This window comes from Rhipicephalus sanguineus, chromosome 1 (assembly GCF_013339695.2).
Source record: "Rhipicephalus sanguineus isolate Rsan-2018 chromosome 1, BIME_Rsan_1.4, whole genome shotgun sequence".
Taxonomy (NCBI): Eukaryota; Metazoa; Arthropoda; class Arachnida; order Ixodida; family Ixodidae; genus Rhipicephalus; species Rhipicephalus sanguineus.
Window position 1 is genome coordinate 160481968 of NC_051176.1, and position 16929 is coordinate 160498896.

Sequence of the window (16929 nt, forward strand, 5' to 3'; positions counted from 1 at the left end):
AAGCGACAGTTTGTCTGCACACGAAGAGATGCTTGCTGAATCTGGACGCAACGCATGACTGCGCATGTATTACGTGTGCGATGTCAACGATGTGGTCGCCGTACGCACATGAACAAGGGGCCCTGAGTGTTTACTGGTATAGGCGCACACTGAGTGGCGCGCTCTTTTTGGGTCCCGATGGGAAGTCGCTTAGAGCAAGGCTAACTGTCGAAATATGTTGAATGTGGCAAAAACAGAGATGTTCGCCAGTAGAAATCCTGTGCCTGAGCTATCACCTCCTCGCATACCGCTACTCACCATGATATTACCTTTACGATCCATTCTTGATTTGCCCTGTAATACCTAACGTATATGCTCCGTTGCCTTCGATACCTCAAAACGCTGATTTGAGTGACCCGAACGTTAAAAAATAGTTCATTAAACAGATCACTAATTAATGAAAATTAATATGGTAATTACCTCATAGGTGGAAAAATTTCATATTTATGCTTTCTTGGGATTGTCCTTCATACGGTCAGAAAAAGGGGTGGGCGAGTTCTGATTTTCCTACATGCGAAACTGTGTTTGGGCATTACATGGTTATAACGAACCGTCCTGATGCATACGAACAGTTTGTAAAAAGCGCTAGTCAGGGGCGTAGCCAAGGGGGGGGGGGGGGGTTGGGGGGGGTTCAAACCCCCCCCCCCGAAATTTTTCACTTTTGCTTGCGTATATATACGCGTACACATACAAACGCACGCACGAACATACAGAAAGTATGGTTGAACCCCCCCCGAAAAAAATTTCTGGCTACGCCCCTGGCGCTAGTCAATCTTGAATATAATCGAGGTGCTAGCAAATGCAGTAGACTGCTCAAACTTCAAAGATAGATGCCCTTACAAATTAAAAGCTATGCGAATCCATCAACTCGAATAAACGAAACTGTTCGTATGCAAGAGGGGAATCGGTGATCTAAGTAACTATTTGTATAAGGCCAGCCACGATAGCGAATTAGTCATTATCGAAGTCTACCGACGAGTGAGCTCGACCCGTCTAAGTGTAAGTTCCAAACAGCTGTTTCATGGAAAAGAACTTTGAACTTGGCTCTGGTGTCAACATGAAATCTTTATCGGGGAATGGCGCTCCAAAATTTGTAGCAGAGGCACTCACGTGGCCCCTGTGAACTCGGGGAGCATCCGTGCGCCGCCATGCCACGTGTGAGATGGGGCGATGTACATTGTTCTCCCGTTGTGATGTCTGCGTGCTAGTGTGTCTAGAAGTCCTCCTGCCCCGCATTTTCGAATCTTGTCGTGCAAGAGGGAATGATACCCACATTGTTGCTGTGCAACGCCCCTCCATTCTTTTATGACGCGAAATACTACCGTCACGCTAAATGCCGAATATCTATAGGAATGTCGGCAACCATGGTATACTTTGCTGTCCGTCGCGACTTCCCGAGCCCGTCGGGCATTTTTAAGGTGTATATAAAAAGCAGGGTCTCAATTTTTAAGTGAAAAAGGGGGAGGGGGGGCTGAGAACGTGAACGTATAGCTCTTGAAAACCCGTGTGATAAAATATATAGTATTTACATGGTAAGTTTGTACACCATTAACCTCGTAACTTTACTACGCTCTGATAATAAATCTCTTTTTTTTTTCGCATAATATATAATGTAACAAGCATTGAATGTCGCTTAATTCTTCGTTTCTTACTGCTCCGTAACCGTGTTCTTCCAAGCGATTTTCTTATTAAGTTCTAAAGCTCGTTATGCATCTTCAGCTGTTCCCATTTTCTTGATTTCGGAAGCATTCTGTGTAGCTGTGCAATGGTTTTAGTTGTCGTGGATATTTCGTAAGCCTATCGAATGTGTGCTCGCTTGCTCAATATTTAAGCGCATAACACGCACACACGCACACACACACACTCGCTCTAACAAAAACATGCAAAATGCTCATGGTCATGTGTCGATTATGTCCCAACTATTGTTCCTCCTCCCTCGCATGCATGTAAGATAACCTCGTGCGTGTCAAGGGTGTTGAATGTTGTTGTTGTGCACAATTAAAGACTTTCCAATGTTTGGTCGAGTTATTACTACGCATACTCCAGCCTTACATAGTCTGGATCCACAATATGCGGCCCGCTCGTTTACTGCGCAGTTAGTACGAAATAACAGCGCCTCAGCACTCTATAGCATCGCTTGAAATTGAAGAGCGAGTGGAACTCCTATTATAAGGAGGGCAGCTGCGGCCGTAAGCTATATAAGTGGGCCGCATATTTTTGATAAAGGAGGTGCATATGTTACAGGCAAAATATGTACAAGCTTTAGAGCGAAAGCTCTACGACATGTCTCGCAAGGTTATTCATCGCGTCGCACTGACCTTGAGCCGCCGGAGCGCAACGCAAAGCGTGTCCGAGCGGCCTTCGCAAACGACAAGCCGCAAGTTTCTCGGCCAACGCCATCGCTTGCCATTCCCTCCGCTCCCTTCGCTTCCCTAGCTGCTGTAGCGCGCACGCGGCAGCTTCTCCCTCTCTCTCTCTCATTTTTTCAAGCGAAGCTTTTATTGACTGACCTGGGAAGCAGGTGTTTAAAAAAAACCTCACCCATAACTGGCGCGCACAAAAGAATATAATAAAACAAAATAAATTTTCTTTCCGGGGCTGAGGTTTGAACCAGGGTCCCCCCGAGGTCAAAGCGAATAGCGAGTGCCTTGACCACTAGGACACGCGCAAGTACTTGCCCAGTGTGAACTGAACTGAAGCATAGGAATGCGTTCTACCGAGGATGCAAAAGCAAGTGGGAAGCAGTATACACTCGCTATGGACGGTTCATTGAAATATATAGCGTTGGCGGACTAAAAGTGATCTGCTGGACAACGCGTAAGGTCGATATCAGGAATTGCATATTTCAGAATAATTCTGACTTTGAGAAGGTTGAATTCCTGACCCGCGCTTCCATATACAGCTAGGGTGTCCCAGCTATCTTTAGCCAAGGGTGTATTAGACGCAGGCGAGTGAAATCACTTGCAAATTACTGACAATCACCTTGCGCACTACAGACAATTTTTGTTTGGTAATTAACCAATTTGTTATTTAGGATTATTTAATTAAATTGCTAAATATTCACTGTAGGCAAGAAATGCGTCTTGCAAAGTTCGAGAGCGTCTTCAGAAGCCCCAATTCCATTATTTGCGATAAAGAAACTCTCACGTATACCATTTTTTCCAAGCTGCAAAGAAAGCCCGCGAAATACAAAAAGAACCACGTGACTAGCGCATTCGCCCGCCGCGAGAATGCTGCCCTCAGCCATGTTTTGAGCGAACGAAATCAGCTGCGGCCGCGACTCGGCGGCTCCGTTGCGGCGCTAGGCCGATAAGTTGACGGTGGCTTCTTGGCCCGCGCTCGCCAGAACTTGCACCGTCACGCGCGCCAACTGGCTGACGCGGACCAAAAAAACCACCGTCGACTTATCGGCCTATCGCTGCAACGGAGCTGGCGAGTCGCGGCCGCAGCTGATTTTGTTCGCTCGAACCACGGCTGAGGGCAGCATTCTCGAGGCGTGCGAACGCGCTAGTCACGTGGTTCTTTTTTGTATTTCGCGGGCTTTCTTTGCAGCTTGGAAAAAATGGTATACGTGAGACTTTCTTTATCGCAAATAATAGAATTCGGGCTTCTGAAGACGCTCTCGAACTTTGCAAGACGCATTTCTTGCCTACAGTCAATATTGAGCAATTTAATTAAATAATCATAATTAACAAATTGCTTAATTACCAAACAAAAAAATTTCTGTAGTGCGCAAGGTGACTGTCATTAATTTGCAAGTGATTTCACTCGCCTGCCACTAATATTGTATTTTTTAACCCTTGGCTAAAGGTAGCTGGGACACCCGGTATATATATATATGAAGGAGATATGACTTCAAAGGGCTAGTTTTTCTTTAGACACAATATTAATGAGGACTAACAGACACTAATGCCAAGGGAAATGTGGGAAGTAGTGGCCAAGTACTACACCAGGGTGGCCAATCCTGCCCTGGTGAAGGAGTGCGTTGCTGGCTGTGGTCGCCAGTGAGGCTGCACACTAGGCCATTTTTTTTTTTTACACAATTCCATCATCACGCGGATTTTTTTAAAAATCCGGTTGGGAATTGTCTGGCACCGGGATTCGAACCACGGACCTCTTGCATGCGAGGCTGATGCTCTACCACTACGCCATCGCTGCCAATAATCCCCCGCCAAGTCTGCCAAGTCAGCCAGCTGCCAGCTCGTAAAAAAGATCACGTGCTATACGTGATGCCAAAAGGCAGAAAAAGTGTTCCACACTCGCCGCCATGGCTGCGATCGGAGCTGACTAACACTCCTATGTTTAAATGCACATATAAACCCTATAAAGTGGACGGGGGGGTGATGACCGCCGCCGTAGATCAGTGTTAGAGCATCGGACGCGTTATGCGAAGGTCGCAGGCTCGGTCGCTGCCGGCGGTAAATTATCTTTTCGTCCACTTTTACTTTCTTCACATTTATATCCCAATTATTACAAATAACACCCCCTATACTTTCCTTGGCATTATTGTCTGTTAGTTCTTCATATATATATATATATATATATATATATATATATATATATATATATATATATATATATATATATATATATTACTACAAATAACGTCCCCTATACTTTCCATGGCATTATTGTCTGTTAGTTCTCATTAATATTGTGTCTAACAAAAAAACGAGCCCTTAACAGTCTTCTTCTTCCCTTTATATATATATATATATATATATATATATATATATATATATATATATATATATATATATATATATATATATATATCTTATTTTTCGATCCAGGTAAATAGGAGCACGCTCTTGGTCAGGGGCGTAGCCAGGGGGGGGGGGGGGGTTGGGGGGGGTTCAAACCCCCCGAAATTTTTCTAGTTTGTTTGCGTATATATACACGCACACATACAAACGCACGCACGAACATACATAAAGTATGTTTGAACCCCCCCCCCCGAAAAAAATTTCTGGCTACGCCTCTGCTCTTGGTTCTCGGCCTGCAGCTCGGACGCTACAGCCGCAGCTGCTGCTTTCGTCCGTGCGTCTCTCCCTCCAAATCACGCCACGTGATCCGCTGCGGAGAGGCGTCGCAGCTGTGCTCGCTCGGCGCCTCATCGCTGCGGTACCACGTGACTTAAGCGAAGATTTAACTGGTTTCACGACTGCTCCGCCAGCGCTTCTATTCTATGGCCTGCCAAACAAACCAACTTCTCGGTCATAGGGAGATTAATCCCGAAGGTTCCTCCGAAGCAAAGGTTCTGAAAGTAATTTTTCTTTTCGCAATAATAAAATAGATGCCGTAAGGAACGTCACATGACGGTAAACCATATGTCGTTGGTGTCATTCAGTTGCGGTTAACCGCTTTTTTTTTTTTCAATATTTGGCTATAGTTCTGAGAAAAACGCTATACAGATGTCGAACCTCATTATAACGAACGCTGATATAGCGAATTCTCGTTTATAGCGAACTGAATACGAACGTGCTTCATTTAACCCTTTGTAGGTTTGCCAATATTTTTGACATGATGATGTAAAAACCGGCTTTGGTATATTGATATAAACTACAAAGCAATAATGTAAAACAAATTTCATCAAAATCAAGCCAGTAGTTTACTGAAAAAAAAAAGTGGGGCATATATGTCCCACTGACTCATAAGAGAGTTTTCAAAAAGTGGGAAAACATTGTGTCACTGTCTCATGAAGGCACCATATCGCGATTTCATCAACGGGTATTTGGGATAGAAACAGGCGAAGCAAGTGGCACAGGGTATCACTTCTCAAATTGTGCTAAGGAAATTTGTGCGAACCTCATTTCCAGCAGTAGAATACCACCTGCACCTGCGCCTCTTGTGAGCCTTCATAGCGCCGTAGTCTGTTCCTCTAAAGCTTACTTCACCGCCTGCACCAACCATTTTTTTATATGCGAGGCATTTCTTAGCGAACCTTTGGCATTTTGAGCGCTTCCGTCCGTCCGTCCGTCCGTCCGTCCGTCCATCCATCCCTCCGCCCGCCTACGTCTGGATGCTCTCACGATCGCCTCCTTAACTTGGTGTAGACCAAAATTGGCCTGGCTCCAGACACGTGTGGCACATACCCATTTACCACGAGCCGCGGTGTACGGGTATGCGCCACAGGTGATAGACAGTTTATATCTACCTAGGGACGGCGAGAACAGACATTGGTAATTTAAATGCGAGAGCGTTAAGAAGAACGGACATCGGCAACGTTGACTCGACAAATGGAAAGAATAAAAATTAGGATCCCAGCAGAGATCGAACCCAAGCATTCTGCATAGCAATCCGGTATTGCACCACAGAGCCACGCCAGCTCTATGAACTAGTTTGGAAAAGAAAAACAGCCTATGCAGGCGTATTGTCGGTGCAACGTCAACTGTGGTTGTGGTGCTGGCTATCTAATTTTACAAGAAATAAATAAACACTAGATATGTATTCCAACAATACAGGCGTCATCTCAGATTAACGTCAGTGGTTCCAGTGTTGGCTCCGCTTTTATAGCAGTCTAATAAACATTACATTGGTATTCCTATGATTCAGCAAGCTTGCTCGACCCCAGAGGAATACATTAACGAAAGTTACGTATGATATTCACATGATTGCACCATAGAGTGCACTTGGTTTCGATAATACTGGCGTACGTACTCTAACGTGAGGGCTGACGTTACGTCGCACTATGTTACCCAATAAACGACAGTGTTTTCGGCGTGACTGGTAAGCCCACGATGTGCGCAGGGCTACTACACTTAGAAAAACACGTCGATCCACCTCGTAACGCTTGGCTCAAAGCCATAAAATACAGAACTGAACTGCTAGTTGCCTGCTTCGCATGAAACCGATTCCCACAACGCGTGGGATCTGCTGAATTTTTGTCCATTTGTCTGTCGAAATTTTCGAGTACGGCTGTTGTCCCTGAATATATGCCTACTTTTCAACGGTTACATGATATCAAGAAAAATATTTTCACGCACGAATATCTGCAATTACGCTGAGGGATGAGCGTGGCATTTTTGCAGGGGATTGTGCTTCGATGCCTTTATCGGTCAAGTTATTGCGCAAATTTACAAAAACACGTGATGACTGGAAGCTAAAATCGCCTCTCTGAAAAAACCAGAAAAAGAGGAAATTATCCGGCATTTAGATTGGTAGGTTCTTTCTGTCTGAAGAAAATTCAGAACGTATCATAAAAAAATTTGTCGAAATTCAGCGCCATTTTAACACTACTTCCGCCCTTTGAAATCGTGGTAAAAGAATTTTGCTCGGGATTACGAAGACTAGGGTAAGATATGAGTGACTTATCGTTGCGGTAAATGCAACGGGTGATGTGGGAGAAAATTTTTCCTGCAGACGGAAAAGTGGGACGTATGTGTCCTGCCGTCGCACAAAGGCTTAATTAAGTGACGTTTATTCTTTGTACAACGAACACGATAACGCGAGAGCCCCCACGGTATCGGTTGTAACGGAGTATTTGATTAGTGCAATGCTCAGAACTCTAAAGGTACCATAAGAAGCAAAATGAATATTGAAAGACAGTTCAGAACCACATTCTTTTAACAATGCAGTTGTGAACATCCTCCTTCAAATAAGTCTGAACAGAGACCTGTTTTGTCAAACGAACTTCGTTCTGTTGCAATTGCACCTTCTCATGTTATGGTCTATTTAGTTTGAAATGCCACAAGGAGACAGGTAAGGATTACCTCGTTTATAGTGTTTTGATGCTTAGAATAATGTGCTTTTGTACACAGGAATCCTGCGCGAGCCAGACTGCAGATTTGTTGAGACGATTTTTATCTATATTGTTGCAACGAATATCGGATATAACGAACTAATTTACGGTCCCGATTCTACTTCGTTATAACGAGGTTCTACTGTGTCACACTGGAGTTACCGCTTCAACCCCCCCCCCCTTTTTTTAGATTTCTTTCTGCCCATGCATGGCTAATTTAGGATCAGGTTGTCCAATGTTTTCACTCAAATACCTCACTTTTTTATATGACTGATACTTTAAAAATAACGCCAACCGGTTCGTGGCACATCTCCTGTAGAAAGTTTTCCATTAAAAAAAAAGAAAAACAAAGGGATCATTGTCACCGCACACTGCTGCAATAGAGACCACACACACCTCTTATTTTTAATACCTTTATTATCCCGCCTTTCCATCCAGTATTTTTTTCTTGATTGCAACTAATCAACCATACACAATGACAAACGTGCATACCCAAGAATATTCAAGATATATCTTAATTTAGTAAGCGTACAGGGGGAAAAAAATGTGACCTGGCTTTCAGTCGAACAGCCATCAAGGCACCTCTGGGGCATCACAGATAACGAGGATAAATAGGTATTGTATTCTCAGTAAAGATACTGAGCTGCAAAATGAAAAAAAAAAAGGAACAAGGAAGCTGCAGTGGTCAACATACAGTTTGTCACTTGAAGTTAGTGTTCCAACAAAAAAGAAGCTCAGCCAGACATCACCCTGCAGTACTAACCACTGTCATATCTTGTTTTGATTTTTGATCACAACCAATATGTCCTGCAACAAAGTGCTCATCATGCGGAAATTCCACATTAAACACAGCATGCACATTGTATATATCATATTATAAGCACCAATGCCGTATACACGAAGCAACTCATGCACAGTTAAGTTTACACATGAATAAAAGCTACACACAGGTGAGAGCACGTTGCAACACAGCAAGTTCTCGTCAGAACAAAAACCCTCACGCACACAATGCTCCTTTTTACTCTACAATTTCCTGAGTGACACTTGACACTTAACTGTAACTTGTGCGAAACATTTCACCCAAGGTAAATTCACCCATGGGAAAAATTATTAATGCAAGTTACCCTTGTAAAAAAAAAGTGTCATGCTATCAATTCAGGTTTGCAGAAAATCCGAAAAATATAAAAAATGTGTTTTTATAGATATAATTTTTACATAATGTTTTTACATGTAAACAGGACATCTGGATCACATAATGTGGCCTTGCTGTTCTAAGCTAAGTTGCAACCCAATAACTAGTTCTGTAAGCGTCATTCTAATGAACAATTACAGCTTGCCATCCAAGATGTACACTGCCACAATAAATGAAAAAAGTTCAGTAGATTAATTCTAATGCATACAACTCCAGGCCCACATAATATGAAGTGATAGCCAGAATGAACACAATGTGTAAAAAACAAACAAATAAATTACGTCATTTAGCAGTCAGAAAACACACTTCCACAAGCTACAGCTACCAGCATCTTCAGAAAACTGTCAAGCGACATGTACATACAGTGGCTCACATACAGGGTGGTTACGTTCAGTATTCAAGAGCTAGTTGCATGTACATTAACTTCATTGATTTGAAAACAAAATGTGATCCTTGAGAGGTTTGTCGTAACATACTGAGAGGGAAAAAAAAGTGCAATTGATAAGTTGTACATTAGAGGGTTTTGGCAACACCTCTTTCTGCCCCTTCCTGAATTTCAGACCTTCATAATCTTTTTTTTACTATGAGTGAAAAAATAAAGACTATGAAGGTCTTTATTCTAGGCACTATCAGTGAACTTGTTTAAATTGGCAACAGGAGCATCTTTATTCATTTTGTGAAACATCGGAAGACTGGACTTTAGATATCAAAGCAAAAGATTTAGACGTGCCGATTCTATTGATTATTTTGACAACTCAGAGTTCTTTGATCTGCACCGTAAACAGCTCCAATAATAAAGGTGTTCCAGAGCCTCTACAAGCACATTCTTCACACTACAATGCCATAAGATAAATCATTTTTCTGGGTCATGCCAAGTAAACCCAGATTTTGCAATGAATTTCTACTCACACATAGCTGTGGTTTCCTAGTAACATATCCACTGGATACCCACAAAGGCACTATTGCATCCATGCATTATTTCTTGAGGAGAAAATTTTAGCTAGATGGTTCACTGCACATATTCAAAAAAGAAATAAATAAAACAACTTCTGTGGTATGCTTTTGCTTAGCAACAATCATCCTTCCTACAAATACACAATCTCCCATTTATTTCACTCTAGCAGAAGACTACTACTACCGCTACTCTCTCTCAATAACACTATGCTGTTACATTTATTACTCGCAGGAAGGCACTGTACCTACAATATCATTCCCAAAAGAGTGTACATTCGTTGCGCTGGCATAAAAGTACTGTAAACAACATGGGCACCATGAAAGCAAGAATTTTCGTAGAGTGAATGCCCAGTGTGAAATCGAAAAATAGATTGCGCACTTGTAAGAGCAACAAGCACATTGAGCTCAAGGATGTTTCATGGCTGGGCCATTTTAATGCCTTTTCAGGACTCTCATAGTATCCAACCTCCTGACAGTACATTATAAAAGGTGAAATATTTATGTATTTTCACAACCTTATTATAAAAGCTAGTATTTATTACTTAAAGTGTTGTTTCCTTAACATCAAGCACTATGATGTAAGAACACTTATACCAATATCAAGACCATGCAGAATCCCAGAAAAGGTGGCAAAGAAAAAAAATTATGAGCATTAAGGGTGTAAAGAAAACAATAATAATACCAACCCATCAACACTTCAGGAAAAGTGTCCACGGTAAGTAAGTGTAACATCCCCCAAAATAACATGAAAAGTGCCTCCATGCCTTGGCATATAATAAGGACCGATTTCCATGTGTAAATCTTTAAAAAATCACAAAGCTTTTTTAACAAGTGCATATCATCCTTATTTCTACACTTTAGGAATGAAATCAGAGACCCCTCATTTAAAAGAAAACAGAGCGTTCAAATACATGTGCAAATGCACCTTTGCAGCAAGTTTGATCTCATTTTGCACTTTCTACAAAAACAGTGGTGCTACTGCATGAAGTACAAAAACATTGGCATTACTGAAAGTGGCACTGCTGCATGAAAATTTTCTATATAAGGCAGGCATCAAATGGTATCAGTAAGGTTCCACAAACATAGAAACAGACATGTAATTCCAACAATAAAAAAAGAGCAAATCTGATAGAAGACTGTAACTGTAACATGCTTCTTCACAGATTGTAAAGTCCATAAATAAAAATTGAACACTACAACATGTAAACAAATTCATCATGGTACATAACAGTCCACAACAAATTTTATAGTTCATTGTCACTTCACAGTGTATGATAGGTACATACAACACCTTATGTAAAAGTTACACTTTGAAAGTTATACACATTATACAAAGAAATTTCTGAATGAACACACAAAAACATGCCATTACTAGAATAAAGTAATGATTAAATGTATCAGTACATTGCAGTTACTCTAAAATGGCTTCCAACATGCCTATTGTAGCCTAAAGTCTAAAAAATATAAAACCAGTCATTAAATGCGCCAAACAAGAAACATATCCGACTATCAAGACATAAAATAAGTCTAAGGTATGTTTTTCAGAATTCCTGTGCAAATGAATTCTTTACACACGTGCACTGCCATGCACTGTAAAGTGTTACATCAAGAGTAAAAATAAAGTCTGGTGCAAAAACTCACCAACTATAAAACAAACATTGTAAACGGTAAGTATCCATATGAGCACCATCCACCCACAAGTTATTGCATATAAAACATAAGGTCTGGAGCCTTGCAACTTGAATTCCCGAAGAAGTTTGCTATTTACATGAGAACACTTGAATGAGTGAAGAATCGCTTTGCCCACGACACTCCTCAGTGTGCTGAATGCAATGTTCAAGCACAGTTAAGTATAATTTGGCTCAATACATATGTAATTGCCAGGGCAGCTAATGGCAGAATGATATGTTAAAGCAACTCGCTTTAAAATGGCTAAAGACATAAGAGAGCTGTCTGACTTCCCATAAAGAAGGAAAAAAAAAGAAAATTATGTAACTACAAGTACAAAAGAATCTCATAGTGCTGTTTGTTAAAGGGGTACTGACACGAAAATTTTCAGTTGTTTTTTCGCGTCAAATGAAAGGCCAGACTCTCAAGAGCCTAGAAAAGGTAGTGCTAAGCGCGAGTACACCTTAAAAAAGTAATTAAAACATGTTTTTAAAAGTTAGTTTCGGTTCATATACTGTACCCTGACGTCACAACGCGGTATGAGCTTCTCGTGACGTGCTCGCACAATATATGGTGACGTTTCCACGGCCGCTCCACACCGTGGCTCCGTTGATGACGCACAAGCGACCATTTTGAAGGTTTTGGTGACGCACAAGCGGCCATCTTGGAAGTTTTGGTACCCGACGTCACGACAACTAGCCAGACTGCTGCGTGAAGTCACCAGAATTAGTACTGTAGCCTGACGTCAAGCTAGTGTCGATGTAGGTAGGTGCGCCATGGAAAAAACGACTTTAATATCAAAATAAAATATCTTATCAGCATTTGCTGAGCTTCATACTTGCTCAGAGCCGTCTCTGCATACAGGCGATTTGTATGGCCGAGTAAACTCGCCTCCGAAAAAAGGTGTCAGTACCCCTTTAAGGCTTACTGGCATCAGGCACATATTATGCATCATCTTTGCACGCAATCCCACCCAATCAACAGCGTCAAGATATCAGCCAGCTATCTGTGAAACATCCGCTTTAGAAACAGTGCTCCCTGGGCCTGAATTTCCAGAATGTAGTTCTTTTTTTGCTCCCAGTAAAACCATAAAAAGTATGAGAGCTTTTCTATTCCTGTTGAACATTACCTCAAGAAACCACCAACATATCCACAAGGTAACTAATCTTACATCCCTGTTAGACAGATGAATTTACAGTGGCTCTGAGCAAGTGCCTCTTGTTAGACTTGACTGAAAGCAATCACAAGAGAAACTCTAGCAACACCTGAAGCAAAGTGCACTCATTGGTAAGTGGATTTGGCAAGCTGACTTCCCTTCGTCAGGGTACAAGTGGACGTCTTCAACAAAAGCAGTTGTAAGTGTAAAAAAAAAAAACAGAAAACAAAGTTAGGTACTTTTCACAGGTACTATCTGAACTGCACCTGTTTCATGTCACAAAAAACCCAGTGTACCACTACTGCTCAATTTCAGCATCCACTGCTACTCCAACTTCCCCTGCATATATTACAACAAATCACTGTGGCACTTAAGGAGATTATGTTGGTTCTTCATGCTGCCGTTCAAGCAGTTTCTGTAAATGCCATTCGAAATGTTTTCTATAATAAAAAAGCTACACTAATTACCTTGTTAATTACCTTGTTAACTAATTAACCATTCCCAATTACTACCAATTACTTTATATGGTTTGCTTAGAAACCAATCATTGCCAAACTACACTTTGTTTTACTGTGTAGCACTGAGTCACCAAAGTGGCACTCACTGGAAGCACAGTGCACTTGCTCAGTGTGATACACTAAATTTCTCAGTCTGATGAGGTTCTTGTAACATTTCAAAACTTCAGCTTAAAAGAAAACAATAAAATCATACACAATAAAGAATCCCGTTCAGTAACCTTTCAGGAACAGGAAGGTAACAGATCACATACACAAACAGAAATCAAGGACGGTGAATGATGAAGCTCCATGAGTCCCTCCACTTCAGGTCCAGGACATCCTGTGCTGACAGGGCAGTTGTACCATATGAAAACACAGAGAATCTCCAGAAGACATAGATGACACCCAGCAGCCAGACAATAACAGAAGCATAGAACCCAAGCTGTATCCACTTCTTCTTGATGACATGGCTTCATGGGATACAGAAAGCAGAAGATTAGACACTGTCAGCCAAATGCACAAAACAGAAACAGAAAGAAAAATGCTGATTTGGTGCAGCAATAAGCACTTTTGGCATCTCCAACCTACAGCTATATACCACATGGCCTCAACATTCACTGAAAGAGTCAGTAAATATAGCAGAGCCACATTTATGTGTATCAATATGGCACTCCAGATAAAAACTACTAGGCCAATTTCATTAATTTTTAATGGAGTGCCTTTGGCAGTGTGCATATTGCATAATAAAACATGTTGCTCGGCTAGTTGGTTCATACTGTGCAAAAGGTAATAGCGCAATGCAAGGTGAAGAAACAAGAGGTACAGGAAAGTGTGTCAACTTGCAACAAGATCTATCAGAAGAAAGGTTCCTTTTTATACAGTGCTACCAGGTGTGCAGTATATATTCATCACACACTTTTGAAAGGAATATAAATTGGTGTCATCCTTAAACCAGCAAATGGACGGTGGATTGCATCAGCTACATCGTGGCTATGACCGCAAGGTCCACCTCCATGATGGTGATAGTGCATTTTGGGTTTTGGTTTCTGCTTTACTAGTGAGGCAGCTTTTGTGCTTTCTTGGCACAGCTTTGGTACAATTTTTTTTGCTTAAATGCTATTTTAAAGCAAAGGAGCACTCTAAGCACACCTTGGTGCAACCCGCACAGCTGCACCACTATTATGCATGAAATAAAACCATTTTCATGCACCACAGGCTCTGCTCACTTACCAGAAGACATAGTCAAGGTGCTCCAGCACAACAACAATGACAAGGATCTTGTACAGCAGTGCGGGCAGGTAGTGGTGCAAAAACAATGTCCGGTCAGCGAAGAAATATGGCACCAAGTGCATGGCATAACCGACAACACACAGCTCTCCTCCAAACCTGAACTTTTCAAATGTATCTGCACAAATCAATATCCACGCACACACATTAAAGGATGCCCTGCAACACTTTGTCATAAACACTTGAGCTGAACCTAATTTCTTTAAACAGATATATTTATTTACTCATTATTTCACTGCCAGTTAGCCTGAGGATATACTCTTTTTTTCATGCCAAAGAAAAGCTGCCTGTAAAAGCTGCTTTCACCTACAATAATGCAATTTTCTTTGTCAAAGATCAAATTTGAGCACCTAGGTGACAAAATGTTGAAATGTAGGAAAGGGACAAATGGTGATATCGTCATACATCCCAAATGATTTCTAGTAACTCATGCACAGTAGGTACCTTCAGGAATGTCACAGACCAGCCGCTGCCGTCTCAGAAGATAAAAGCAGAAGATGAGCAAATAAAGGAAGAGGCAGACGGTGGCAGTGTACCAAGTAACCACATTCCCAATCAAGTGAATCTGGGCCTGAAAAAAGCAATAGTAAACACGAGAGAGCAGAGAATAATTGCACCACAGAACATAAAGTTCCCAAGAAGTGCAAGAGCAAAACAGAGCGTTACTTGAAAAATAAATAAATAAATAAATAAATCAGCTTTGCTTATAACAAGCTCATGAATACACATACTAAATAGAACATAAAGATGGAGGTTCCAGGGTCAGAGATCGATGGGGAACAACCTCTTATACAATGCACAACGGGAACACAAAAAAATATTAAGTGGTAAAGGCCAGGTGCAAAATTATGCATTGATTATGTCTATGCAAATCATGAAAAAGCAAAAAAAAAAAGGAAATAAAAAAAAACACTACATAAAAGCCACAAAAACCTAGAGCATGCATTATATTTCAAATTTATGACATTAGTCACATTTTTAATAGTTGTAGGCAGTGAGCTGCAGAAGGAAGTGGTAGCAAAGATAGATGCAAATTTACCCTAGTTTGCTTTAGGCATGGGTAACAAGTTGTTTTATGTTGCAAAAGCACAAGGCCCTATGAATAGGATACTGGCAGCTGTCGATTATAAGTGTAGGAAGTTTACCAGATACTATACACGAACTTGAGCATCCCCCCCCCCCTTTTTTTTTCTTTAAGTGCGTTCGCTCACTTCCGGTGTGATCAAGAGAGCGTTCATGTCACTATTGCTTGAATGAAAGAAGGGGAATTTAAGGGCTCGTTTTTCTTTTTTAGACACAACCTTAATGAGAACCAGCAGACAATTATACACGAACTTGAGCATCCCCCCCCCCCTTTTTTTTCTTTAAGTGCGTTCGCTCACTTCCGGTGTGATCAAGAGAGCGTTCATGTCACTATTGCTTGAATGAAAGAAGGGAATTTAAGGGCTCGTTTTTCTTTTTTAGACACAACCTTAATGAGAACCAGCAGACAATTATACACGAACTTGAGCATCCCCCCCCCTTTTTTTTCTTTAAGTGCGTTCGCTCACTTCCGGTGTGATCAAGAGAGCGTTCATGTCACTATTGCTTGAATGAAAGAAGGGGAATTTAAGGGCTCGTTTTTCTTTTTTAGACACAACCTTAATGAGAACCAGCAGACAATTATACACGAACTTGAGCATCCCCCCCCCCTTTTTTTTTCTTTAAGTGCGTTCGCTCACTTCCGGTGTGATCAAGAGAGCGTTCACGTCACTATTGCTTGAATGAAAGAAGGGGAATTTAAGGGCTCGTTTTTCTTTTTTAGACACAACCTTAATGAGAACCAGCAGACAATTATACACGAACTTGAGCATCCCCCCCCCCCCTTTCTTTTTTTCTTTAAGTGCGTTCGCTCACTTCCGGTGTGATCAAGAGAGCGTTCATGTCACTATTGCTTGAATGAAAGAAGGGGAATTTAAGGGCTCGTTTTTCTTTTTTAGACACAACCTTAATGAGAACCAGCAGACAATTATACACGACTTGAGCATCCCCCCCCCTTTTTTTTTCTTTAAGTGCGTTCGCTCACTTCCGGTGTGATCAAGAGAGCGTTCATGTCACTACTGCTTGAATGAAAGAAGGGGAATTTAAGGGCTCGTTTTTCTTTTTTAGACACAACCTTAATGAGAACCAGCAGACAATTAACGAGAGCTGCAACTCGAAAAAAAAATGTTTCTTTAATCTTTAGCCCAAGGCAATGAAATTTTAGCTGTTTACATAGTTTTTCACACTGATTTTAAATATGTAATCAGTTTTATAGTACGTTGCACAGTTTTTGTTTTGTACCATGACAATGTGTAAAATATAGCTCTTTTTGGACAGACTTTTTCCGCCATTAAACTTTTATGGTTATGAGCCA

At 41.3% G+C, this 16929-nt stretch overlaps 1 protein-coding gene across 1 annotated transcript in view; it reads right to left on the reverse strand.

Annotated features, from left to right (window-relative positions):
• Nucleotides 1-13242: 13242 nt before the first annotated feature.
• Nucleotides 13243-16929, reverse strand: part of LOC119401222 (protein O-mannosyltransferase 1) — a 44421-nt gene continuing 40734 nt past the window's right edge. The window contains exons 17-19 of the mRNA XM_037667906.2: nt 14979-15105; nt 14478-14652; nt 13243-13717 (exon numbers count right to left, since the gene is read on the reverse strand). Of these exons, the coding sequence (XP_037523834.1) occupies nt 13531-13717; nt 14478-14652; nt 14979-15105 (489 nt within the window). The 3' untranslated portion in view covers nt 13243-13530. The remainder of the gene's footprint in view (nt 13718-14477; nt 14653-14978; nt 15106-16929) is intronic.